The sequence below is a fragment of the Balaenoptera borealis genome (genome assembly GCF_965194805.1).
Source record: "Balaenoptera borealis genome assembly, chromosome: 21".
Lineage (NCBI taxonomy): Eukaryota > Metazoa > Chordata > Mammalia > Artiodactyla > Balaenopteridae > Balaenoptera > Balaenoptera borealis.
This window is the reverse complement of record NC_138880.1, coordinates 13,743,925-13,769,471: the sequence shown is the minus strand read 5'-3', so window position 1 is coordinate 13,769,471 and position 25,547 is coordinate 13,743,925. Positions and strand designations below refer to the sequence as shown.

Genomic DNA, 25,547 nt, shown 5'->3' with positions numbered 1-25,547 from the left:
TGCTCGTACCTTTATTTGGTCTTATTAGAACACATACTCTGGCACGGTGAAAACGGTTTTGGCTGCGCGTATTTCAGCCTGTGTCCTGCCCAGAGCCCGGCTGGCACACCAGGTTCCAGGGAGATCACTGACAGGTCAAGTCATGTCCACTAGGAAAGATCCTTCACATGCCCCCAGGTTCTGACAATTTTGAGAATTCGTCCTCAGTTGGAGAAGAACAGTTTTGGAACCTGCCTGAGCTGTTTGAAATTCACAAAATGGAAAATAGAGAGCTGGTTTCTGCAAAGAGTACTGTTTCGTGTTCTTTACAAATATGTCATATTATAAATGCATATTTTCATTCACATGTTAAACCTTGAAAAGGAACTCTAAGAAGTTCCTGAAAGCGAGTGGAGGTAGTGCAAGCAACAGCATTTCACTCTGGAGATTCAGTATTAATAATGGAATATTTGTGTCTTAAGTGGTGTGTGCAGTTTGTTCAGTGGTCATGTTTTTTCCTTAATAGCTATTGTTGAAAACCTGTTTTATGGGTAATTTTTCAAAGTATCTTTGTCTAAATGAAGTCCTAAGTTTTGGACTTGAATAATTTCATTCTTTAGTGTTCATTTTGCCCCGCCAGCAAAAAGTATTACCGGATAGCAGTTGAAGGGTTATATTTACTTATTTAACAAAAACTTATAGAATGCTTACTATGTGCCAGGTGCTTTTCTATATGCTTTACAGATATTCACGTATTTAGTCTTCTTCGCAACCCTATGGAATAGGTTTTATTCTATCCCCCATTTTACCAGTGAGGAAACTGAGGCTCCAATTAGTTACTATGTTGTCCAAGACCATTTAGCTAATAGGTGTGTCAGCTGGGGTTCAAGTTCAGGCAGTCTGCCTGCAGAGTTTGTGGGCTTAAACCCTGTGCTCTACTAAGTCACTCTTTCTCAGGAGGGAAAAAACCAATTCAGATAGATTCAGTCATGACTGTTTTGCTGTCAGTTCATCAGATTCTTTGATCTATCAGTAACTCTGGAGCCCATTTACCTTGTTTTGTGCTAACAATTCTGCTGAATTCTTTAAATTTGTGGCTTGAGATGACATTCTCCTTTATTACTGTAAATAAAAACACACGATTTAAAAAATATACTTGTAAAAACAATAAAATGTATATTCCAAGGGCTTGATTGAGAGGTTCTCAATGGCAAGAACTAGGTCTTCTTGACTGATGTCCTTTGACCCCAGTATGCTTTCACCAAAAGCCTTTCTTTTCCTTTCACTATACCTTTGGAGTTGGGATGGAACCTGGAGATGAACTATACCACACCTTCCTTTTATAAATAAGCAAACTGAGGCTCAGAGAGTTCATGCCCAAGCCCTCAACAGCTAGTTCTGAAGCAGAAATGTGACTTAAATTACTTGGCTCAGTTTAGTGGTCTTTTCCTTCCATTATAGAAATTGAAAAGTTACAGTGCTGTGAGAACCCAGATAAAATATCTAATAAACTTTGAAACATTTTAGATCCATTTGGAAAGCATATATTATACTTTTATTAATCTCAGTTATTTCTCAACCTCAAACCTCATCGTTTCTCTTCTGACATTTGTTATATCTTTCAGTACTTGCAGCCAACACATACAGTCCTGCTTGTAAGTCATGCCAAGTGTTCTGAGACCGGCATCCCTTTACATAATTATACATACACATAAGTAATATATAAGCTTAATATTGACTTGATTGAAATGACTGCACAAATGGGAAATAGATATGATTATAGGTGGTTATCAAATCAGACAAATATGTATCACTAGAGAGGTAGTTCCTGTAGTAGGCTGGGAGATTATAAGTCATAGCCTAAGTATATAGAATGTATTCTGGAACTGAAAATTCCTACCATTGGAAAAGCTAGGAGGTGATCCAAACTTGAACATTGAAGTTTGCTCTTTTACTGGAAGAACACATTATAAGCTCTGGGCTTTGCAATAAACTAACTAGTTTATAAATTAGAGGAGGTAGCCAACCTAAAATAGATTGTATTTTAAAAATTTGTATTTCAGTCATGTGGCATTTTAAATGCAAACAAATATTGGCCAAAATTCTCGTGTAGAAATAGGTTTAGAAAAGTGGGTGGTTCTTAGTAAGTTCACCTAAAGCCCTGTTAATACAAAATATAGCCTGCATATAATATATATATATCTGTGCTCTGTGGAAGTCTCTGTGACCCTCCCAAGTTTTTCACCTGGTAGTACTTTAAAATATTTTAAATTTATGTATTTGCTATTTTTATTTTCTATATCATGAGATGAATTTTAAATGAGGTATGGAGACTAAAATAGAATATAACTAAGATATGTAGTACAATAAAAGGTAGTGATTGAACAAATCAGGAAAATTATAAATTGAGTAAAATACACTCTTTTTAAAAAAAAGTCACATTTGTTTCATTCTAATGTCTTTTACAATACGGAATCTTATCAGTTAAAAATTTAATAGGAAAAAGACCAGTCTTCTTCTGATAGTACTTTAAAATAGAAATGCATGTGAATCCGTAACCATAGAGTTTCACTGGCTAGTTTTACCAACTGATGTTAAGTCTCTTGACTAATGTTTATATAATTATTTATGTCAAAGTTTTAAAAAATATACACTTAAATTTGTTTAAACTTACTTTTAGGTAATTGTAGGTTCACATACAGTTCTAAGAAGTAATACAGAGAGATCCTGTGTGCCCTTTGCCCGGTTGTCCCTAATGATAACATCTTAGCAAACTATAGCACCATATCACAACCAAGAAATTGACAGTGATACAATCCACTCATTTTATTTAGATTTCCCCAGTTTTACATGTACGTGTTTTGTTCTATGCAGTTTTATCCCACGTGTATGTTTGTGTATCCACCACCACGGTTAAGATACGGAATAGTCCCATCACCACACGGATCCCTGTAATTGCCTTTATAATATACACCTTCCTCCTCACCCCTCACTCCCTCTTTGTCTCTGACTTCCACAGACTCATCTGTTTTCCACCTCTAGAATTTTGTCATTTCAGGAATGTTAAATGAATGGGATTTGTGTAGTACATAACCTTTAGGAATTGCTGGGTTGTTTTTTGTGTGTGTGTGTGTTTTTTTTTTTTTTTTTTACTAAACATAATTCCCTTGAGTTTCATCCAACTTATTTGTGTTAACAGTTTTTTATTGCTGAGTGGTATTCCATGGATACTGGTATACCACAGTTTGTTTAATCATTCCCCCATTGAACGACATCTGGCTTATTTCCAGTTCTTGGCTATTATGAATAAAGCATCTATGAATGCTTGTGTACAGGTTTTTTTGTGTGAACATAAGTTTTTCTCTGGGATAATTGCCCAAGAATGCAATTACTAGGTTATATGGTAATTGCACCTTTAGTTGGGAAAGAACTTGCCAAACGATAATATTTTCTAAGGTGGTTGTACCTTTTTACATTCCCACCAGCAGTGTGAGTGAGAGATTCGGTTTCCCCACATCCTCACCAGCACAGTATTGTCATTATTTTTATGTCATATGAGATGATACAGTCTGATAGGAATATTAATCAAATGGATAATTTAATGAATTATGGACATTAATCAATGTATAAGGTAGCTAAAATATTATCTCCAATAAAAAGTAGTAATTAAATAGATCAGATGTTATGAAATTGAATAAAATGTACTTCTAATATACTTTGAATATTAATACTTAATCAAGAAGTTAGCTCCTACTTTTGTTTTTTTTTTTTTTTTAAATTTAATTTATTAATTTAATTATTTATGGCTGTGTTGGGTCTTCGTTTCTGTGCGAGGGCTTTCTCCAGTTGCGGCGAGTGGGGGCCACTCTTCATTGCGGTGCGCGGGCCTCTCACTATCGCGGCCTCTCTTGTTGCGGAGCACAGGCTCCAGACGCGCAGGCTCAGTAGTTGTGGCGCACGGGCTTAGTTGCTCCGCGGCATGTGGGATCTTCCCAGACCAGGGCTCGAACCCGTGTCCCCTGCATTGGCAGGCAGATTCTCAACCACTGCGCCACCAGGGAAGCCCCTACTTTTAATTTTACCATTAAAGTAAGTAGGAAGAAGGCAGGTGTTACTATGTCCAAGTTTAAAGATTTTAGAGACCGATGATTTGCCTAATACCACTTCACAATTTGTTAACATTCTTTTTCCTTATTAGTTTTCCTTTTCCTTACTACTTTTCTTTGATAGGAATGCTTGAACCTATCAGACTTGATATTTTTTTAAATCTCAGAAATAGAATGAAAAGAGAACTTCCTGATGTGATGAAAGTTAAACAAGAAAGAAAGGAAGGAGAAAAGGAGTCTAGGAGGATGCATTAATAGCAGGAGGCTGGGCTGCTGGTCAGAATGGGGTGTACTCATGGCCTTCTAAAGAGGACAAAGAGAGTAGTGAAGGGACTTTGAGCCACACTATTGGGGTTCATAATTTGGACAGTACTTCTAGTTTAACTTGTTAGTTCTTTTTGCTCTGTAAACATATTTTTATTTTCTCTCTTGTCCACTTTAAGCCCGTGTATAACAGTTGTGTGATAGTACTGTCAGTTGCAGCCTCTCTTAGAGTTGCCTTTGGAGCATGAAAATACATTTCCTTTTTGATTGTTGTAAGCCACCTTAATTAATATAGGTAACACTTTCTGAGCCCTTACTGTGAACCAGGCACTGAACTCTAAGTAGTTTACATCTGTTAGCTTATTTAATCATTGTGACAACTCTGTGTAAAGAATTACCCCCAAATTTAGCAGCTTAAAGAATGAACACTTATTATTTCAGTTTCTAAGGGTCAGGAATTTAGGATGCTTAGCTAGGTGCATCTAGTTCAGGATCTCTCATGAGAGTGGACTGGAAACATTTTTTTCCCCCTGTGCTGTACAGTAGGTCCTTGTCGGTTATCTATTTTAAATATACTAGTGTGTACATGTCCCAAACTCCCAATCTACTCCCCACCACCACCACCCTTTCCCCCTGGTAACCATAAGTTCATTCTCTAAGTCTGTGAGTTTGTTTTGTAAGTTCATTTGTATCATTTTTTTTTTTAGGTTCTGCATAGAAGCGATATCATATGATATTTGTCTTTCTCTGACTTACTTCGTTTAGTGTGATAATCTCCAGGTCCATCCATGTTGCTGCAAATGGCATTATTTCATTCTTTTTAATGGCTGAGTAATATTCCATTGTATATATATACCACATCTTCTTTATCCATTCATCAGTCGATGGACATTTAGGTTGCCTCCATGTCTTGGTGATCATAAACAGCGAACAGTGAACATCGGGGTGCATGTATCCTTTTGAACCATGGTTTTCTATGGATATATACTGTGGAGTGGGATTGCTGGATCATATGGTAGCTCTTTTTTTAGTTTTTTAAGGAACCTCCATACTGTTTCCATAGTGGTTGTACCAATTTACGTTCCCACCAACAGTGTAGGAGGGTTCCCTTTTCTCCACATCTCCTGCATTTATTGTTTGTAGACTTTTTGACGATGGCCATTCTGACTGGTGTGAGGTGATATCTCATTGTAGTTTTGATTTGCATTTCTCTAATACTTAGCGATGTTGAGCATCTTTTCACGTGCCTCCTGGCCATCTGTATGTCTTCTTTGGAGAAATGTCTGTTTAGGCCTTCTGCCCATTTTTTGATTGGGTTGTTTTTTTGTTTGTTTTTTGATATTGAGCTGCATGAGCTGTTTGCAAATTTTGCATATTAATCCCTTGTCAGTCCCATCCTTTGCAAATATTTTCTCCCATTCTGTGGATTGTCTTTTCATTTTGTTTATGGTTTCCTTTGCTGTGCAAAAGCTTTTGAGTTTAATTAGGTCCCATCTGTTTATTTTTGTCTTTATTTCCATTACCCTAGGAGACAGATCAAAAAAGATTTTGTTGTGATTTATGTCAAAGAGTGTTCTCCCTATGTTTTCTTCTGAGAGTTTTATAGGATCTGGTCTTACATTTAGGTCTTTAATCCATTTTGAGTTTATTTTTGTGTATGCTGTTAAAGAATGTTCTAATTTCATTCTTTTACATGTAGCTGTCCAGTTTTCCCAGCACCATTTATTGAAGAGACTGTCTTTTCTCCATTGTATAGTCTTGCCTCCTTTGTTGTAGATTAACTGACCCTATGTGCATAGGTTTATTTCTGGGCTTTCTATCCTGTTCCACTGATCTATATGTCAGTTTTTGTGCCAGTACCATACTTTTTGATGAATGTAGCTTTGTAGTACAGTCTGAAGTCAGGGAGCCTGATTCCTCCAGCTCCGTTTTTCTTTCTCAAGATTGCTTTGCCTAATCGGGGTCTTCTATATCTCCATTACAAATTTTAAGATTTTTTTTGTTCTAGTTGTTAAAAAAAATATGCCATTAGTAATTTGATAGGGATTGCATTTACTTTGTAGATTGCCTTGGGTAGTATAGTCATTTTGACAATATTGATTCTTCGAATCCAAGAACATGGTATATCTTTCCATCTGTTTGTGTCATCTTCTATTTCTTTCATCAGCATCTTATAGTTTTCAGTGTACAGGTCTTTTGCCTCCTTAGGTAAATTTATTCCTAGGTATTTTATTCTTTTTGATGTGCTGGTAAAGGGAATTGTTTCTTTAATTTCTCTTTCTGAACTTTCATTGTTAGTGTATAAAAATGCAGTAGATTTCTGTGTATTAATTTTGTATCCTGCAACTTTACCGAATTCATTGATGAGCTCTAGTAGTTTTCTGGTAGCATCTTTAGAATTTTCTATGTATAGTATCATGTCATCTGCAAACAATGACAGTTTTACTTCTTCTTTTCCAATTTGGGTTCCTTTTATTTCTTTTTCTTTTCTGACTGCCATGGCTAGGACTTCCAAAACTATGTTGAATAAAAGTGGCAAGAGTGGACATCCTTATCTTGTTCCTGATCTTAGAGGAAATACTTTCAGCTTTTCACCATTGAGCATGATGTTAGCTGTGGGTTTGTCATATATGGCCTTTATTATGTTGAGATATGTTCCCTCTATGCCCACTTTCTGGAGAGTTTTTATCATAAATGGGTGTTGAATTTTGTCAAAAGCCTTTTCTGCATCTATTGAGATGATCATATGGTTTTTATTCTTCAATTTGTTGATGTGGTGTATCCCACTGATTGATTTGCAGACAATGAAAAATCCTTGCACCACTGGGATAAATCCTACCTGACTGTGGTGTATGCTTCTTTTAATGTACTGTTGGATTCGGTTTGCTAGTATTTTGTTGAGGATTTTTGGGTCTGTGTTCATCAGTGATGTTGGCCTGTAATTTTCTTTTGTTGTGGTATCTTTGTCTGGTTTTGGTATCAGGGTGATGGTGGCCTCATAGAATGAGTTTGGGAGTGTTCCTTCCTCTGCAAGTTTTTGGAAGAGTTCCAGAAGGATAGGTGTTAACTCTTTTCTAAATGTTTGATAGAATTCACCTGTGAAGCCATCTGGTCCTGGACTTTTGTTGGAAGTTTTTAAATCACAGTTTCAATTTTAGTATTTGTGATTGGTCTGTTCATATTCTGTAGTTCTTCCTGGTTCAGTCTTGGGAGATTGTACCTTTCTAAGAATTTGTCCATTTCTTCTAGGTAGTTCACTTTATTGGCATATAGTTGCTGGTAGTAGTCTCTTATAATCCTTTGTATTTCTGTGGTGTCTGTTGTCTGTTGTAACTTCTCCTTTTTCATTTCTCATTTTATTGATTTGAGCCCTCTTCCCAACGTAACCTTACACCTAGAGCAACAAGAGAAAGAAAAACAAACAAAACCCAAAGTTAGTGGAAGGAAAGAAATCATAAAAATCGGAGCAGAAATAAGTGAAACAGAAACAAAGAAAACAATAGAAAAGTTCAGTGAAACTAAAAGCTGGTTCTTTGAAAAGATAAACAAAATTGATAAACCTCAAGACATTTTTAGCTGGGGCTGCAGTCATCTGAAGACTTGGTTAGGGCTGGAAAATCTGCTTCCAAGACGACTTGCTTGTGTAGCTTTTGGTCCATCATCATGTAGCCCTCCCCACAGAGCTTCTTGGATATCCTCATGACATGGTACCTGGCTTCACCCATAGTGAATGATTCAAGAGAGTTTTCTACTGTAGAAGTCACAGTGCCTTTTTTCACCCAGTTGCTAGAAGTCACACACTGTCACTTCGGCCATATTCTGTTCATTAGAAGTGAGTCACTTCGACCATGTTCTGTTCATTAGAAGTGAGTCACTAAGTGAAGCCCGTGCTGAAGGGGAAAGGAACTAAGTTCTACGTTATGAATGGAGGAGTGTCAAAGATTTTGTGGACATAATTTAAAACTGCCACACCTGGGTTACCAGTATTGTCTTGGTTTTCCAGATGAGGAAACTTGTGAATGGGGAAGTTAAGTGACTGGTCCAAGGTGCATAGCTAGGTGGAGAAGTAGGGTTTAAATCTCAGCAGCCTGACTCCATGTGACTTTTTCTTTGTCTTTTTTTTTTTTTTTTTTTGGTTTCATTTTGTTTTTACTACATATGCTTTACTGCCTTGAGTACTTCATCTCTTGAGTACACATTAAAAAGTCACAGTGGCTTCACTTCTTCATACTCATCCACATCTGGGTATTTATGGGTTACTTGGCTGTTTCATGCCTCACTCCTAGTACTGTGACTTAATACTTAGATTCACTCATTTAGTTCATTCTGTAGATACTTAGCATCTACTGCTAAGTACTGGGATGCTCACCACTGTTGTGTGGGGAAGAACTTTGATTTTGAAGGTGTACTGACCTAGCAGCAAAGAATTTCAAGGTGTATACTGGGTAGTTTCCCATGACTAAACATTGGGAAGCAAACATTTTTCCCATAGCCTTTTAGTTTTGCAGTTCTCACACCTTCTGTAGTTGTTAGAACTATGGTGCATTGTGGGTGGTTATTTAGAATGCATTGTGAGCTGAAGTTGACAGTGGGATCAAGTTCCTCAGATGGAGTTTGTCCACTACTGATATCAAAAGCAATAAATGCATTAGACCCCTGGGCAGTGTTAGGACCATAATCTTGCCCCTGCTAATTTTTTCCAGTACTTTAAGTGACTATGAAGAACCCTGTGCTATCTGGGATAGTTTTCCTCTGTAGTTTAGGAGAAGTAAAATGAAGTAAAAAAAATTTTTTTTCCCCAAGAGATCTGTTTTGTAAAATGACAATCATAGTCACCCAAACTATGCCGAAAGAGAGAGAGGTCTTAGAATTTTGATAATATCTCTGTATATTTTTGGCTTATATTTCATTTTGTTAGGCCATGGAATAGTCTGTATTATGGGTAGCCCAAGGGATCTTTTTGACATACAATTTTAGGGTACACTATAGGATTAAAAAACCCTAAGGGTAACTGCACTTTGGGGCATCAGAACGCAAACTTCTGTTTATAATGTACTGGATAACGTATCCAATTAAAAATCTTCATGTTTTAACAATGTAAGCAGTTCAGTGTAATTGGATAAAGAGTACGATTCCATGGGTTAACCAGTGTTAAAACAGAATAAGCCATCAAAAAATTAACTAAAGGAACTTAGAGAAGCCATGGTGGGGAGTTAAAGGGTAAAGCTTCCTGCCTTTATAAGGAACTTCTTGTTGAACTCGAAGGACTTGACAACCATATATTGTGTTTGACAGCACTCAGTGAATTTCTTAATAATGTGGTTAAGTTCCCACTTGCACACACACACACACACACACACACACACACACACACATATATATATATCTAGTTTCCTATCTAGGCTAATTCAGACCTTGAATTCCTGATTTGCCTCTGGTACCCACCTCTCTTTGTGTCTGACAGCACTAAGAAAATATCTTAATGAGGTTAAGCGTTTACGTGTACAGACACATCTGCCTATACTTGGGCAGTTTCAAACCCTAGAAATTCTTGATTTGTCTTATCCTTTTAAAAATATAACAGATGTGAGGAATGGCCTAGATTAGACTTTGGTTTTAAGAAGTCCTATCAAGGTGAGAATTTGAGACCAACTGATTATAAATTGATATTGTGTTGGACTGGGATAAGCTCCTCCAGAATGAAAGTAGAAGCATGGTGTACCTAGTGCTAACCTGTGGCCCAGTTCCCTGTCCCATTTTCTGAGCCCTGTACATACGAGTTGATGAAACGTGGTGTTTCTCTTTCTTCAATATGTTCTCCCATGAGTCTTCCTCCTTTCCCTCATAACTTAGTGGAAACTTTTTGATCACCTTGGCAAAGGGACCCTGGTTCCCATGGGCCCTAAATAAAGCTATCAATTTGGTTATACAGATAGGATATCCAACTGAATAGCACTCGGGGCAAACACTAGTGGATCCCTCAAAACTAGGGAGGCGTGCATTGTGGGTAATTATGTGGCTTTTTTCTTTAGAAATGATAGAACAGTTACCCATTTAAAGCTAAAACAAAGCTGGGAGTCCATAACAACAGCGTAGTGACCCTTTTATCCTATGGTTAGTCAGTCCTTGGTGTCTGTAGCAACCTGGCCTCCTGAACCAAAACATACTTTCTCAGGACTAGAAAAGGAGCAAGTCTTTTTTTTTTTTTTTTTTTTTAATTTATTTATTTTATTTATTTTTGGCTGCATTGGGTCTTCGTTGCTACGCACAGGCTTTCTCTAATTGTGGTGTGCGGGCTTCTCATTGTGGTGGCTTCTCTTGTTGCAGAGCACGGGCTCTCGGCACGCAGGCTTCAGTAGTTGTGGCTCACGGGCTCTAGAGCGCAGGCCCAGTAGTTGTGGTGCACGGGCTCAGTTGCTCCGCGGCATGTGGGATCTTCCCAGAGCAGGGCTCGAACCCGTGTCCTCTGCATTGGCAGGCGGATTCCTAACCACTGCACCACCAGGGAAGCCCAGGAGCAAGTCTTTAAGTCCAGTAGGTGGCCATTGTCAGGAAGAAGGAACCTGACCACCTGTTCCATCTTGAAGCCAATGCCACGAAGAAACTGGAGCTTGGCCAAAGGCTGGTCAGTTTCTGCTGAGCTGCAACCAGAATTAAATACCTGGAAGGCCATTTTAGTGATTGTGGTAATCCATTTCTGTGGTGGCAAGATACGAACGGGAGGACTTCCCTGGTGGCGCAGTGGTTAAGAATCTGCCCGCTAATGCAGGGGACACGGGTTCGAGCCCTGGTCCAGGAAGATCCCACATGCCGCGGAGCAACTAAGCCCATGCGCCACAACTACTGAAGCCCGCGCACCTAGAGCCCATGCTCCGCAATGAGAAGCCCGCGCACCGCAACGAAGAGTAGATCCCGCTCGCCGCAACTAGAGAAAGCTCACACACAGCAACGAAGACCCAACGCAGCCAAAAATAAATAAACAAAATAAATAAATGTATTTAAAAAAAAAAAAAGAAGATACGAATGGGAAATCATAGCAGGCCAGCAAAACCTTCTTTGGAACTGAGAGGACCAGCAGTCCTCAGCGTGGTTCATTTCAGTCTTGCAATTTGGATTTTCAGCTGGTGCTTATAGAATAAGCAAAGAACTAAATCCACTTACACTTTATTTAAAAAGAATAAAATAATTTATTATTATTATTTTTAATTATTTGCTTTTTAAAAAAATTTTATTTATGTATTTATGGCTGTGTTGGGTCTTTGTTTCTGTGCGAGGGCTTTCTCTAGTTGTGGCAAGTGGGGGCCACTCTTCATCTTGGTGGGCGGGCCTCTCACTATCGCGGCCTCTCTTGTTGCGGAGCACAGGCTCCAGACGCGTAGGCTCAGTAGTTGTGGCTCACGGGCCTAGTTGCTCCGTGGCATGTGGGATCTTCCCAGACCAGGGCTCGAACCCGTGTCCCCTGCATTGACAGGCAGATTCTCAACCACTGCGCCACCAGAGAAGTCTTATTATTATTATTATTAAACCAGAGTGTAAAACTTACAGGGCTCTGGAACACACAGATCCCCTGCCCCAGCCTCGTGTGTTTAAACAACCCAGCTCTATGGGACTTATACTGCCACACATACGTGGAGCTCCTTTTAACATCTCTGCCCCTGAACCACGTTTATTTCATGGTCTCAGAAGAGATAAGGCACTTCTTGGATGTTGGAAAGTGAGTGATTCCTCTGTTCTTGTCCTAGTGAGAAGTAGGTTATCACAAAGCAAGAACGCCCCTTTGACTGAAGCTAGGCTGGAGGCTCCCGCTCCTAGGGCTTTACCTTAGAGGCACTGGTGCCCTTTTTTGGGTTAGATTTTATTTTTAGAGTAAGTACAAAGAAACACTCACTGATGGTCAGAATTGAAATGTGAAGCAAGTTACGTAAATGTATATTTCTACTAGATCAAGTTTGTCCCTATGGAGCAAGGACAGGCAGAAGATGAGAATTTCTAAGGACAAGAGTGGATGGGAAGGACCCAAGGTTTATATTTTCAAAGAAAGGAGATCTTTTTGGGCTTGTGTTTGTTCTTTTTTTTTTTTAAGAAATCGTTTATGCTGATAAATATTTAAATGCCAGAGGGTATAAACATATAAAATGAAAGTTCTTTGTAATCCCACCTTCCCTCCCCACTATTAACTTAATAGTTAATGAGGTATATATTCTTTTAGTACCTTTTTTTTTTTTTTTTACCTGAGCATGTACTTAAAAACACTGAAAGAATTAGTGGGATTAGGGGCAATTTCTGGTGTTTGCTTTTTTACTTAATAATCAGAAACCTTGTTCTATATCAGTACATAAGGATATCTACTCACCATTTTAAATGTTTAAATTTTAAATGCAAGAGTTTGAGCATTTTCTCAAACTTTTTGTTAATTACTCATTTACCTTTGAAATGGGACTTATTTAAGCAAACAAAAGTACGTTTCAGTCGTCATTAGTAGAAATGTGAGTGATTTTACTCTTTCCCATGTACTGATCATTCTCTCCTTGTTAATAGGTGCACAGTGCTGAATTTTCTGTGGTCCGTTTATGACTTTTTATGTCTGCGATTTTTATGCGATTTCGTCTGTTTTTCATTTTTCTTCCTTGTTTTTTTGTCTCATTTCTCTTTTTCATCTAAATTTCTGTCTCTTAACAACGTTAATTTTTTCTGCCTTTTTGTCACATGAGTGTTTATCATTTGATGTTGTAACTGTACTGATATGCTTGTGACTGGGAAGTATGATCACCTCATTTTGTTTGCCGTGTCATCACCAGAGGCGTTGACAAGCAAACACTTACTGTTTCCCATGAATACAGTGTTACTCTGTAGATTTCTAAAATCAAGGGAAAATTTTATAGTGTGTGCTTAGGACTGTACTACACACTACGTAGAAAAGCACTTTCACCCTCTAAAATGCCCACTGCAAGATCTTACCTGGGAATCCACTTGCATGTTTCAAAAAACAGTTACACCAACAGAATGATTTAAACATAAAACCCATTTGAAAGCTGCTTTTGGAGTCTACATTTGTATGTGTGAGAATGTGGATAGGTGGAGAGAAAGTTTGCAGAGGATAGATGATCATAGAAGCACCCCCATGGGTTTTAGGATATTTCAAATAAATGATTATACAGTTATTCATGAGTCATTAGAAAATGTGAAGTTGCCTTTCCCAATCCTAGAATTTAAGAGGATCCTCAAGAGGTCAGCTCATAGCAGCTAGAGATGCTGTCTAAGACCTTTTTATAAACGATTAAAATGTCCACAGAAAATGCCCATAGTCTTGGGACACTGTGTGTTTACTGCATGTGGCCGCTTGCTGAAAAGTGTGCATGATTATTCTCTACTATATACTGAAATTAATAAGCATTTGTCTATTGGTTTTTATTTTAATGTCTAGATTACCTACAAGATCATGCGTGTTCTTTGTTAAAGGGAGGGCGTTTTCCATTTCAGGGCCTGTCTTGGCCTTTCTGTCCAGGAAAGCCCAAGACTGACACAGTGACTTTACTTACTGAATTAGAGTTTAGAAGTCAGTCACTGAAATGTGGCTTGTCTTTCCCCGTGGGAGCTGGCAGTGCCATTTAAGAATACAACAGCTGGTGTTATCCAAAATGTAACTGTGGCCTCTGCAGGAATGGTTGATAATGGCTGAGCCAAGAAGGCCTTCACTCTTCCTGACCCGCACAGGATGATTTCTCCTAGCATTTATTCTTTCAGTCCTGTTGGGGTAGAAATGAAGTTGGAGGTACACCCACAGAATCCATTAGCGTCCCTTTGGGACAGAGCTGTCAGCAGCTTCACATCTTGAACTTCTATGAGGCATGTTGTGTCCTTGACTAAGAAATGTGTTTCGCCATGTGTCTGATAAAGTAAACATCTGCAACGCTGAAGGCAGAGTGCCAGGCACATCTGTGTCCATAGACAGTGCTGTTAAATTAAGGGTTGCCCTGGAAAACGATTGACCTGCGACAAAGTTCATTTGGCATCATTCATTTGTTTTGGGGCGCTTTTTTCTGAGTATTTGATCATGGATCTTACATGTCACAAACTTTTATCTCATTGTTTGGGTTCTAATTGTTTACTCTGTGAATGAGCTCAGCTTTCTCTTGTCACAGAAAGCTGCATATTCCTTCAGTGACAGTAAGCTCCCTGCAAGCAAGAATCATGTCTAGGAAAGGGAACCCTCCTGCACTGTTGGTGGGCATATACTTGGGGCTCTTTGCACGTATTTCTGCCCTCAGGCAGAGGCTGTTGCCTGGCACTGCTGGCAATCAGGGAATCCAGCAGACAGAGCAGATGTCTTTTACATGTCCACACGTGCAGTCACATGGTATTTGACTAAACCGAATGGCCAATTAAATTCAGAATTAGATTGCCTTTTTCCTCTCATCTATCTGATTTACTATCAATCAATGTGGATTAAACAATCGATTCTCAAAAAAAAAAAAAAAAAAGAATCATGTCTAGGGACTTCCCTGGTGGTCCAGTGGTTAGGACTCCATGCTTCCACTGCCAGGGGCACGGGTTTGATCCCTGGTTGAGGAACTAAGATCCGCCATGCCGCACGGCACGGCCAAAAAAAAAAAAAAATCATGTCTAACCTTTGCGATTTCCATAGACATAGCAAAGGCAAACCCAGAAGTGCTTTACTATTTACTGGCTCAGATAAAACGAGTGGTGGTGAGAAGAGTAGGGAAACTAAAATGTTTTAAAACATCCCCGTGATTTTAGGTCCCAGTTACCATAGAAAAGCATGAATTAGATATTCAGGAAGAGGTTTTTTTTCCATTCATTATCTGTGATTTTTTTTTTTTTAAACTTAATGAAGTTTCCCAGTCTGAGGAGATCTAGAAAGGATTCAGAACACATAGATTCCAAGCATTTGGATTTAAGAGACCTTTAGTTGTCCTCATAACTTCATAATGTAAGTATTTAAGAGTTATTTCTCCTAGTCAGTCTATCTGTTCTGTCAGAGGAGAGAATAGCTCTTCATTGAGAGATAAGATGTCTTGACAGGTTTCTGAGACAATAATGGGCTTCACTGGATTCTAGGAAATGTAATTCGTGTCCATTTGTAAATAAAGTGCCAGACATCTTAGTTGCCTCTAATTTGATGAACAAAACAGAGTGGCCTTGAGTCTCTTTTTAATCCATGGGCGAGAGGCAAATTTAGGCCTATCAGTTCAGTTTTTATTTTGTGGGTTTTTTTTTTTTTTTTTTATGTTTAACAGTTTTTTTGTTGAGATACTGAGATAAGAATCTTCTACTTTTTTGTTTTTTGTTTTTTTGTTTTTTTGTTGTTTTTGGATTTTTTGACACGAAGGTTTTTAATGACCTTAGAACCAGTTCACTGGATATGAGACAGAAGCCAGCAGAGAGTGGATTGAGCTGTGAGTGGTGAAGAAGCAGAAATAGGGAGAAAGATGCCTATTGGACAACTAGGTACTAATATACTTCAAAATTCTTCAGAATAAGTAGTGTGATTTATATGTGTATGTAGGCTAACTTTAATTAGACCCCAAGACGAGGTTAGTGAGCACTTGGAGAACATAACTAGGAATCTAGATTACAGAGGCACTAAGGCAGGCACTTCAAATATCATCTCAATCTACACTAGATAGTTAATTAGCGTAGTGGATATTAGAAATAAATTTTCTTTTGTGCAGTGAGTAGCATTCATGATATTTGGAGAACAAAAGAGATTATATGGGTTCTGCCACCCCCAACTGAAAGAAATGAAAGAATCCAGCCAACCTACTAGCCTAATATCTTTTTGTTTTGTTTTGTTTGTTTTTGTTTTTGTTTTTGGGGCACCAGGGACTATAGTTTTTTTTTTTTAAATAGGTTGACTTTTTTTGGTTTAAGCACATTTTTTTAAATTTAAATTTCTTTCTTTTATTTTATTTTATTTATTTTTAAACTTTTTATTTATTTATTTATTTATGGCTGTGTTGGGTCTTCGTTTCTGTGTGAGGGCTTTCTCTAGTTGTGGCAAGCGGGGGCCACTCTTCATCGCGGTGCGCGGGCCTCTCACTATCGTGGCCTCTCTTGTTGCGGAGCACAGGCTCCAGACGGCAGGCTCAGTAATTGTGGCTCACGGGCCCAGCTGCTCCGTGGCATGTGGGATCTTCCCAGACCAGGGCTCGACCCCGTGTCCCCTGCATTGGCAGGCAGACTCTCAACCACTGCGCCACCAGGGAAGCCCTTCTACTTCTGAAATATATGAAAAAGTTTTCTCTATAAACTTCACAATTTTTATTGATACAAATATTGACATTATTTATGTTTTCCTAAATAAAGTAATAAAAATGTAGGCTGTTCTCAACCTAACAATACATTTATAGTCTCTAAAACATGCTTATTATAGAAAGATAGAAAATATAAATAAGCTATTAAAAAACCTCAGAAGCTCTTATTAGGACTTCCCTGGTGGTCCAGTGGTTAAGACTCTGTGCTTGCATTGCAGGGGGCGTGGGTTCAATCCCTGGTCGGGGAACCAAGATCCCGCGTGCCACACGGCACAGCCAAAAAAAAAGAAAAATCAGTTATTATTCTACCATTCAGGACTAAGTAATGTAGATAGAAACCTTTTGGCATATATATCCTACAGCGTATTTTTCCCCCTTTCCATATACATGCATGTGTTGGCTTTTTGTTTTATAGAATAAAACTGAATGTACTTTTTCCTTGAACATAATTTTTATTGGTTGCATAATACATTTTATGGATGTAGATGAACCTTAATTTATATCAAGTAATCTTTCGTTTAACTCCCAGATTTCTAGTGGGTTGTTTTTTTTTTTTTTGATAAATTGTTTGACTTGCAAGTTTCTAAAGCCTTTTTCTTTAGAATAGTGCTATAAATGGTAGTTAATTTCCTGAGTTAACTCCCCAGATCCTAATTGATACCTGTCACATGGCTAAGCTTCCCTGCTTGACAAATGGTACTACAGTGATTAAAACACAGGATCTGCTTATCATTATGTCCATGGAACTCTCTGTAATCCATTCAGCACCTGGCATAGTGCCGGATACAATGGGCACTCAACAGAATCTGAATGAGTGGAAGCTGGGATTCCCTCTCTGTCCAGGTTATCGTGGCCGGAGCAGCCAAGTAGAACACATGGTGTTCACTTTCTGGAATGTGGGAAGAGGGATGTGGATAGCAGAGAGGGCACACAGGATAGCAGCATTCCCTTGCGTATGTCTTCGGCAGTTGTCAGTAATTCAGCCTTAGCAGCTTTGATAAAGAAAGTTCTTTGGAAAGAGTGTTTATCACTGGCAAAGTTGAGAGAGAAGGGGGTGGCAAAAGGTATACTGAACAACAAACTTTACCTTAATTGAAATTTATAAAACACTGTACCCAACAGCAACAGAATATACATTTATTTTACATACACACAGAACATTTATCATGTTCTAGGCTATAAAACAAGGAATTGAAGGGCAGTTTTTTTAAAGTTTAAGCATATACCTACCATATCATCCAGCTATTCCATTTTCAGCTATTTATCCGAGAAGAAAGAAAACATACGTCCACACAAAGACCTGTACAAATCGATACATGAACGTTCATAGTCATTTTATCTGTAAAAGCCAAAAACGAGAGATAACCCCGATGTCTCATTAAACAAGTGAATGGGTAAATGAACTGTGATGTGTTCATACCACAGAATACGACTCAGAAATAAGAATAGACTATTGTTACATGCAGCAGCGTGGATGAATCTCAAAATAATTATGCTAAAGTGAAAGAAGTCGGACGAAAAAGGATACCTACTTTATGGCTCCATTTGTATGAAACTTTAGAACATACACACTAATCTGTAGTGACAGAAGGCAGATGAGTGATTGCCTGGGGATGAGGATAGTAGGACAAGGTAGAAAGAAGATGAAAGGAGCATGAGATAAGGAAACTTTTTGGGGGGTGATGGATATGTTCATTATCTTGACGGCTGTGATGGTTTCACAGGTTATACATATGTCAAAACTTACTGTAAAGCAAGATGTACAGTTTATATGTCAATTATACCTCAACAAAGCTGTCTAAAATACAAAGAAGCAAATAATAAAAAGGCAGTCATGATTCTGGGGCTGTTTACTTGATCGTAGTGTTTATTGTACACCTACATGCAAATGACATGACGTTTTACCATATACTGTGCTGGATCAACCAAAGGGTCTTGCTTGCTAATTTGTGCTTCTTCAAGCCAGAATCAATGGAAAGTGTTAGGAGTCTAGAAAATATTCTCCGTATTTCTCACCGAGGAAAAATCTTCCATAATTATACATGGTTTACAACTGAGCGTTGATTTTTTTTTTCTTCCTTTGAGTAGTAACGTGATTTCTAATGAGGAACTCGATCATGTTGTATCAGCTTGAGTAGAGAAGAGGAATAGAAAACATGGGGGTGAACCCGAACTCATAAAAACAGAGTAGGATAATTAGTTCCCTGGATCTGGAGGGTGAGGAAAATGGGCAGATGTTGATCGAAGGATACAGACTTCCAGTTAGAAGCTGAGCAAGTTGGGGGAAATCTAATGCACAGTATTGTGAGTATATTTAAGGTACTGTATTATAGGTGTACTTGAAAGTCGCTGAGAGGAGGTCTTACATGTTCTCATCGCAAAAAGAGAAATGGTAATTTTGCGGTATGATAGAGGTGTTAGCTAATGCTGTAGTGGTAATCATTTTGAAATGTACATGAAAGTTTATTAGATCAAAAAGTACATTTGAAACTTAATATTATGTGTCAAATGTATCTCAAAGCTGGGGGGTGGGTCTGACTAAAGACTCACTAAAATAAGTAGAAACAAAACGTGATGGTGATGATGATTCAGTGTTTACTCCTTGCCTGTTGAATCAAGACCATATTCCTGAGCCGATGACGTGATACCCCCCCTTGGTTTGATTCTCCGCTACCTGTTCACTTTTGGCTCCCCCTTCTCCTGGAATACACTGTGCTATCAGCCCCCTCTTCATTGCCTTGGTTAATGCTTTTTTTCTGCCTGTGCCTCTTCCCCACCTCACCTTTTTATATCTATGTGGTAAAATGCTACCTATCCTTGAAGTTTCCGTTCAGATGCCAACACGTTTACTCTGATCCTCCCAGCTGGAAATGTCATCTGTGTTCTGTATTTTAGCACACATTAAGTAACGTATTTTGTACCGTAGGCCTTAACGGTACAGCCAAGTCTGTCCTGCTGTTTCAGAACTGAACAGACACAGGGTTATGCATTTGGCTACTATTTAGATGCATTTCAATTGTTTAATAAACTTCTACATTTATTAAAATTACTGTAATTATCAATGCCAATGAGGGAAGCAATGACAAGACAAGTAGGAGAAAAAAATTGGTTCAGTTGTATTTTTGAACCACATTCTGTGTTCATTTGATTAGCGCTGAGGGGAGTGGTAGATTTACTGTCCTCATGGCATTTTTGTTTTCCTTAAGCTAATGTTTTAATCATGGACCCTCTTTTCCCCTCACATTTTTAGAACCAGGCGATGGCTAGGAAAGGAGAAGTCAGTTTGTAAATTTAAATCAGCTAGAAGTGATTCACGCTGATAATTCACACAGAGCTACTCAAGAGTTGGCTTAATGGCATCTTAACATTAGAGTAATCATTGCGTCATGGAAAGAGCACGAATTAGGTAGGAGTCGAGGAATATTTGAAGAAATGTGTTTTGGGGGTCTCAGGTAGGCTATTCTGTGACTGTCCACTCCCTTGATCACTTCTTGTATTTATCTTCCAGGTCCGGACTCTCTTTGTCAGTGGTCTCCCTCTGGATATCAAACCTCGGGAGCTGTATCTGCTTTTCAGACCATTTAAGGTACCTCTTCTATCTTTCAGAAATTGTAAAAGGAGACAAAGAGTGTGTGTGTATAAGCTTCATGGGGCTTTTTGGAGAAAGAAATGAAATGTTTGTGAAAGCACTGTTTTTTAAAAGGTTAGTGAGTAAAGGAGATTTGACAACTCAGTCCTAATATATGTTTTCACTTTGGAAAGACTGAAACCGCCTTTTGTCCTCCCAGTAGCTAATCTGGAGAAGTCTCTTACTGACGTGGACATGCGTCTGTTTCTGTTCTACAGAACAGCTTCAGTGTCCTCCCTGTTTATCCTCTTGCCAATTAGGGGTGTTCTTCTGAGTACAGATCACCAAAAATATTATCCATGACTTATTCTGTATTTATATTTCAAATGCAGTAAAAGTCAAGCCCTATCCCTAGGAGGTTCCTTATCAGTTGAAATACTGCTGTTAGTACTATTCTTTGGAGACATAATAGGTTAAGTAGGCTTTTATGAACTAGACTGGGAACCTAACACCATTATTTTTTCCATGGGCAAAATGTCCAAAGTTGCAAAAACAGTAAAACAGAATTTTAAAGAATTGCTTGGTGTGAGCTGAGGGAAATCTTTCCTGTTGCTTAGTGAAATATTTAATGCAAGTTGTCTGTCCATCGTGACTGTCAAGGTAGAACTACTTTAGAGATAATTAATGTAGCTGGGATTGAAAATTTAACAGGAAATTGAACTAAAGCTGAAATAACCATGCTCCAAGGAGAAACCTTGAAGGTTAGCCTTTGGAGGATAGGAGGCAGCTGGGACTCGGCATGATGTGGGCTGAAGGCCTTGCCTCTCAAGGAGTGAACCTGGAAGTCATGACAGATTCAGGGCCTGTGTCTGGGCTGGTCACGTCAGCTGAGGACATGTCAGCAACAGTGCCTGGCCAGGGCCACACTTACGATCACGTGATGGGCCATCTTGATTGCTGGTTAAAGATCCATCCTGATTTGAAGCAGGACCCCAGCCACAGAGGCAAGACAGGTTGAGGTACAGTATCTCGCTTCTTAGGGGGAGAGAGTAGGATGTGACAGCTGAGAACAGTTGGGTAGTAGAACGAGAAGGATGGTTGAGCGGGCAGCCAGTTAAAACCAGCAAAGATAAAACAGTCTAGTTTATGTGCCCCAAAGGCACCGTGTAATAATGGACATAACTCCATTCTGACAGCTCTCCTTTTAATGCAACAATAATGATGACATCACAGAGGGAAGCAGAAAGGTTAGCCATGAGGTTAGCTAGAGGAAGTGGGAAAGAAAGAGAAGGTATTGTGGGGAGAGTGCCAGCTTTATAGAATTTCCCGAGTTTCTTCTGCAGGGTTGTAGTTTTTACTGTCTGTCTCTTTTGTAGGATGAGGACTTTTTAAAGCTAACTGATCCTTGTAAAGGACTAAATAGTTATGTTTTTGTATACATACAGAGAGATTTAGCCAGCGAGCCCCTTAAGAATTATCTCATTTAATTCTCATCACAGTCATTTAAAGTGGGTTAGCCTCATTTTTTTCAAATAAGGGAAATGAAACTTGGAGCAGTTGAATACATTTTGCTCAAGTTTACACACATAATAAATGGCACAGCCAGGATTCAAACCCAAGCAATCATCCCTCATCTGAACTATTATTTGATAGTACTTCTCTTTTTGTGACTTGAGAGGACAGTATATCCCTACTAGTGGTCTTTTACTTGAGTGAAACATCCATTTGTCCTTTGCCTCTGAGGCCTTCAGGGTGTTTAAACCTTCAGGTTTTTCAGAGAGTGAGAGCACCTTGAAAAAGGAAGAGGCAGGACTGTGAATCACGACCTCTCTGGCTAGAAGAGCTCAAGGCCTTTGAGGTAAAATGTTTACAGTAGCTAATTAGTAACATAGTTCTCTGCTGGGAAAATAGGAGGATGAATCAATCCCAACATCCTGCCCAGAAACCCAAACGCTGAAGTCAGGACCCTGGTACATTCCTACCAACCCTCTTTTAATTAAAGTCCCCGGAGTCTGACCCTCGTCTGCAAATCTGTCTCTGCACCGATACGTGCGGTGGTCAATCATGTCAAGTGTTGTTTTTTCCCCTCTTGTGTCATCCATCAGTGCAAGCTAACAGTCATTGATTATTTTCAGAAATAAACAGACTTTGTTATCCTTATCCTGGGGAGCCAGGAGGGCTTAAGGGAGGGAGTGAAAGGAATGTTTCCATCTTCCTTGAGGATGAGCTGGAGTAAAAAGCCAACAGGGAATTTTCGCATCTTCCAATCAGAATACCAATGTGAAAACTGACAGCTGCAATAAATAAGCAAAAGAACTTAACCAATATTAGCATCACTGCCTATTTAACCTTTCCTGGAAGTTTTGAAATTTTCATTAAGTTCTACCAAGTACGATCTTAATGTTTTATTGTTTTATAGCAAATATATGACCAAGTCATCACATACTCTGACCTTCCCAACTTAATTTATCCCCTTCCCTCTCCTAGTTCCATAAAATGAAAAAGACCTGCTGTTGACATAGACGCCATTTTCCTATGCATAAGTCCATTCATGCACTTATGTTTCTTTTCTCTATATATTTTCATGAATTCATGCACTTATGTTTCTTTTCTGAATTTCATGAAAATATATAGGGATAAGAAACATAAGTGCATGAATTTCAGGGCTTGATTTCTTTTAAGGCCCAAGTATGCAAAGATTGGCGTATACATCATGCATGCATGTATGTGTGTATAAAATTTGTTTTCCCAGTTAACAGGCATTTGTGAGAAGAGTTGGTCAGTAGTCATAAAGGACTCATTTTCACTTGAGCAGGATGCTATTATTACAATTGCTCTTTTCTCCTATTACTCTTTATTTCTGGTCTAAATTTGGTTCTTTATTTTCAGGGCTACGAGGGTTCTCTTATAAAGCTCACATCTAAGCAGGTAAGAATTTCAGACTTGCACATAAATGATCACTTCCACAGAAGTTTGGATTGGCTTTCTTCAGGAATGTTACTAGGGCTCGACATTCTTTTTTTATTTCCATTAAGATTTTATTTTTTTTGTTGTTGCTGTAAAGTTAAGGGTGAGATTGATTAGGAATTAGCACAGGAAAGTGATTCCTAATTCCATAGCCTGCAGCTAGAGTGTCTGAGACTATCCTCAAGCAAGGTAAATATAATGCATCCGGCATAGTTATATTGGGATTGATCTATATATTCAAAAGAAATTATTGATTATTATCCAAATTCACTTTTATTGCCATTTCTTTCCTGGGTGTTTTTTTTTGTTTGTTCTTTTGTTTTTAATAAAGTTAAACAGGCAAACTTTTCATTCACGATCGGTATGGGAATTTGATGATGAAGAATCAGGCTGTCTCTCAAACCCTTAATAACCGCAGGCAGAGTCTCAGGTCTAGAATGGAGCATAAAAGGTACAGAATGGAGGTAGTAACCAATGACCCTGATAGTTTCTGCAAGTGTCTTGAATATTTGTAGCTATGTGCTTTTTTTTTTTTAAATGCTGAGCAACCAGCATCCTCTCTCTGGGTCACTTTTCATCTCTCAATAAGGTATTCTCTGGTTCATCAGAGAATAAGCTATGTTGCTACCATCCTTCTGGACTGAAGGATACTGAGTCCAAAGGAATTGTGACCCCTCTCTTTAGTTGGAACAGTATGGTTTATACACCTAATTAAACACACAGCTTTTTAAAGGCATCCCTTGGGATTTGAGATTAAAATGTTCATGATATAATTTTGATCATGCAGTGAGAATACAGGGCTTTTATCATTGTGTCATTATATCCCTTGCACTTACAGTGTACCAAAAGGTGATTCGGTTTTCTTTCCATTTTAAAAGATGAAGAAACTGAGGTACAGTGAATTCAATTTAGGAAAGTAGAGCCTTTCCACCCAAGTTTTCCTCTGTTGCCTTGTTCACTGCTGCTCACCTTCCAGCCCCTTCTAGATTTTTTTTTTTTATGATTCTCTAAATCTCCAGCTGTGCCCTTGAAGAACCACCCTCACAATCCCTTTGATTCATGTTAGAAATTTGGCTAAGCCACTGAGTCATGATTCTTCTGGACTGGCTTTCTTGTTTCTACCCATTGCCTGTGGTGATTTCTGTATCTTAGCTCTTCAGTTTGATATCACCTTTGACCCAGAAAAATAGACATCCCCTGATATTGTTTTCTTCATATTTCTTTTTCTTTCCTTAGCCCGTAGGTTTTGTCAGTTTTGACAGTCGCTCAGAAGCAGAAGCTGCAAAGAATGCTTTGAATGTAAGTACTAATGATGTTAATCTTTGGGGGTTTCCTTATGAGGTGGTAGGAAGTTATAGAACCTCTTTGGACAGGAAATCAAATGGAAGGAATATGACTGCTCGATCTAACAGGAAGGGATTAATTAATTAGCCCCCTGAAGAGATTTTTCCTAAAATTGTGGTTAGACATGCAAACTATTAAATAACACTTTGCTCTTCTCTAGCTTTTACTGTAATGCTCAAAATACCTGATGATGTGGGTCTTTATTCAGCCCAGTCACATCCTATGGTGGTGTACAGTTTAGTTTGGCCATCATTATACTCTCAGTGGCTAAGCCGAAGTCAAGAATAGATCAAAATCTTGGCTTTCCTTAACACATGAGGTTTTTGTTTAAGGTATGTGGCTTAAACAAACAAACAAATTTACAGGTTGTAGTCTTTATTCTGATTGATTAAAAACTTGCATATACTGCTTTCCCAGAAGACATTCTGCATTGTGGTATAATAAAAGATAGTCAACTATAATTGAATAGAGATACCTGTATTTGGTTTGTAAGCATTTTGTAAGTAGGTTCATTTTTTTAAGGTTCTGCTTATAAGCAATATCATATGATATTTGTCTTTCTCTGTTTGACTTACTTCACTTAGTATGATAATCTCTAGGTCCACCCATGTTGCTGCAAATGGCATTATTTCATTCTTTTTTATAGCTGAGTACTATTCCATTGTATATGTGTACCACATCTTCTTTATCCATTCATCTGTCAGTGGACATTTGGGTTGTTTCCATGTCTTGACTATTATGAATAGCGCTTCTATGAACATGGGGGTACATGTATCTTCTTGAATTATAGTTTTGCCCAGATATATGCCCAGGAGTGGGAGCGCTGGGTCATATGGCAACTCTATTTTTAGTTGTTTGAGGAACCTCCATACTGTTTTTCATAGTGGCTGCACCAATTTATATTCCCCCAGGAGGCATCTTTCTAAATGCAGAAATATTCTGGGTCCTTCCAAATTGAAGTTTTCACCAGCTTCTTTTTCTTGTTCTTATAAAGGAAATAACAGCAGCTGAAGCTAGTTCACAGAATGGGCTTTCCATTGCCTT

The 25,547-nt window shown here is 38.5% G+C and overlaps 1 protein-coding gene across 3 annotated transcripts in view; it reads left to right on the top strand.

Annotated features, from left to right (window-relative positions):
- The window catches only part of RBPMS (RNA binding protein, mRNA processing factor), a 188,936-nt gene that overhangs the window by 58,551 nt on the left and 104,838 nt on the right, over positions 1 to 25,547 (top strand). For all 3 annotated transcript variants that reach the window (XM_082375076.1, XM_082375074.1, XM_082375075.1), the window contains 3 exons: positions 20,133 to 20,210; positions 23,082 to 23,120; positions 24,396 to 24,458. In XM_082375076.1, coding sequence (XP_082231202.1) covers positions 20,133 to 20,210; positions 23,082 to 23,120; positions 24,396 to 24,458 — 180 coding nt within the window. The remainder of the gene's footprint in view (positions 1 to 20,132; positions 20,211 to 23,081; positions 23,121 to 24,395; positions 24,459 to 25,547) is intronic.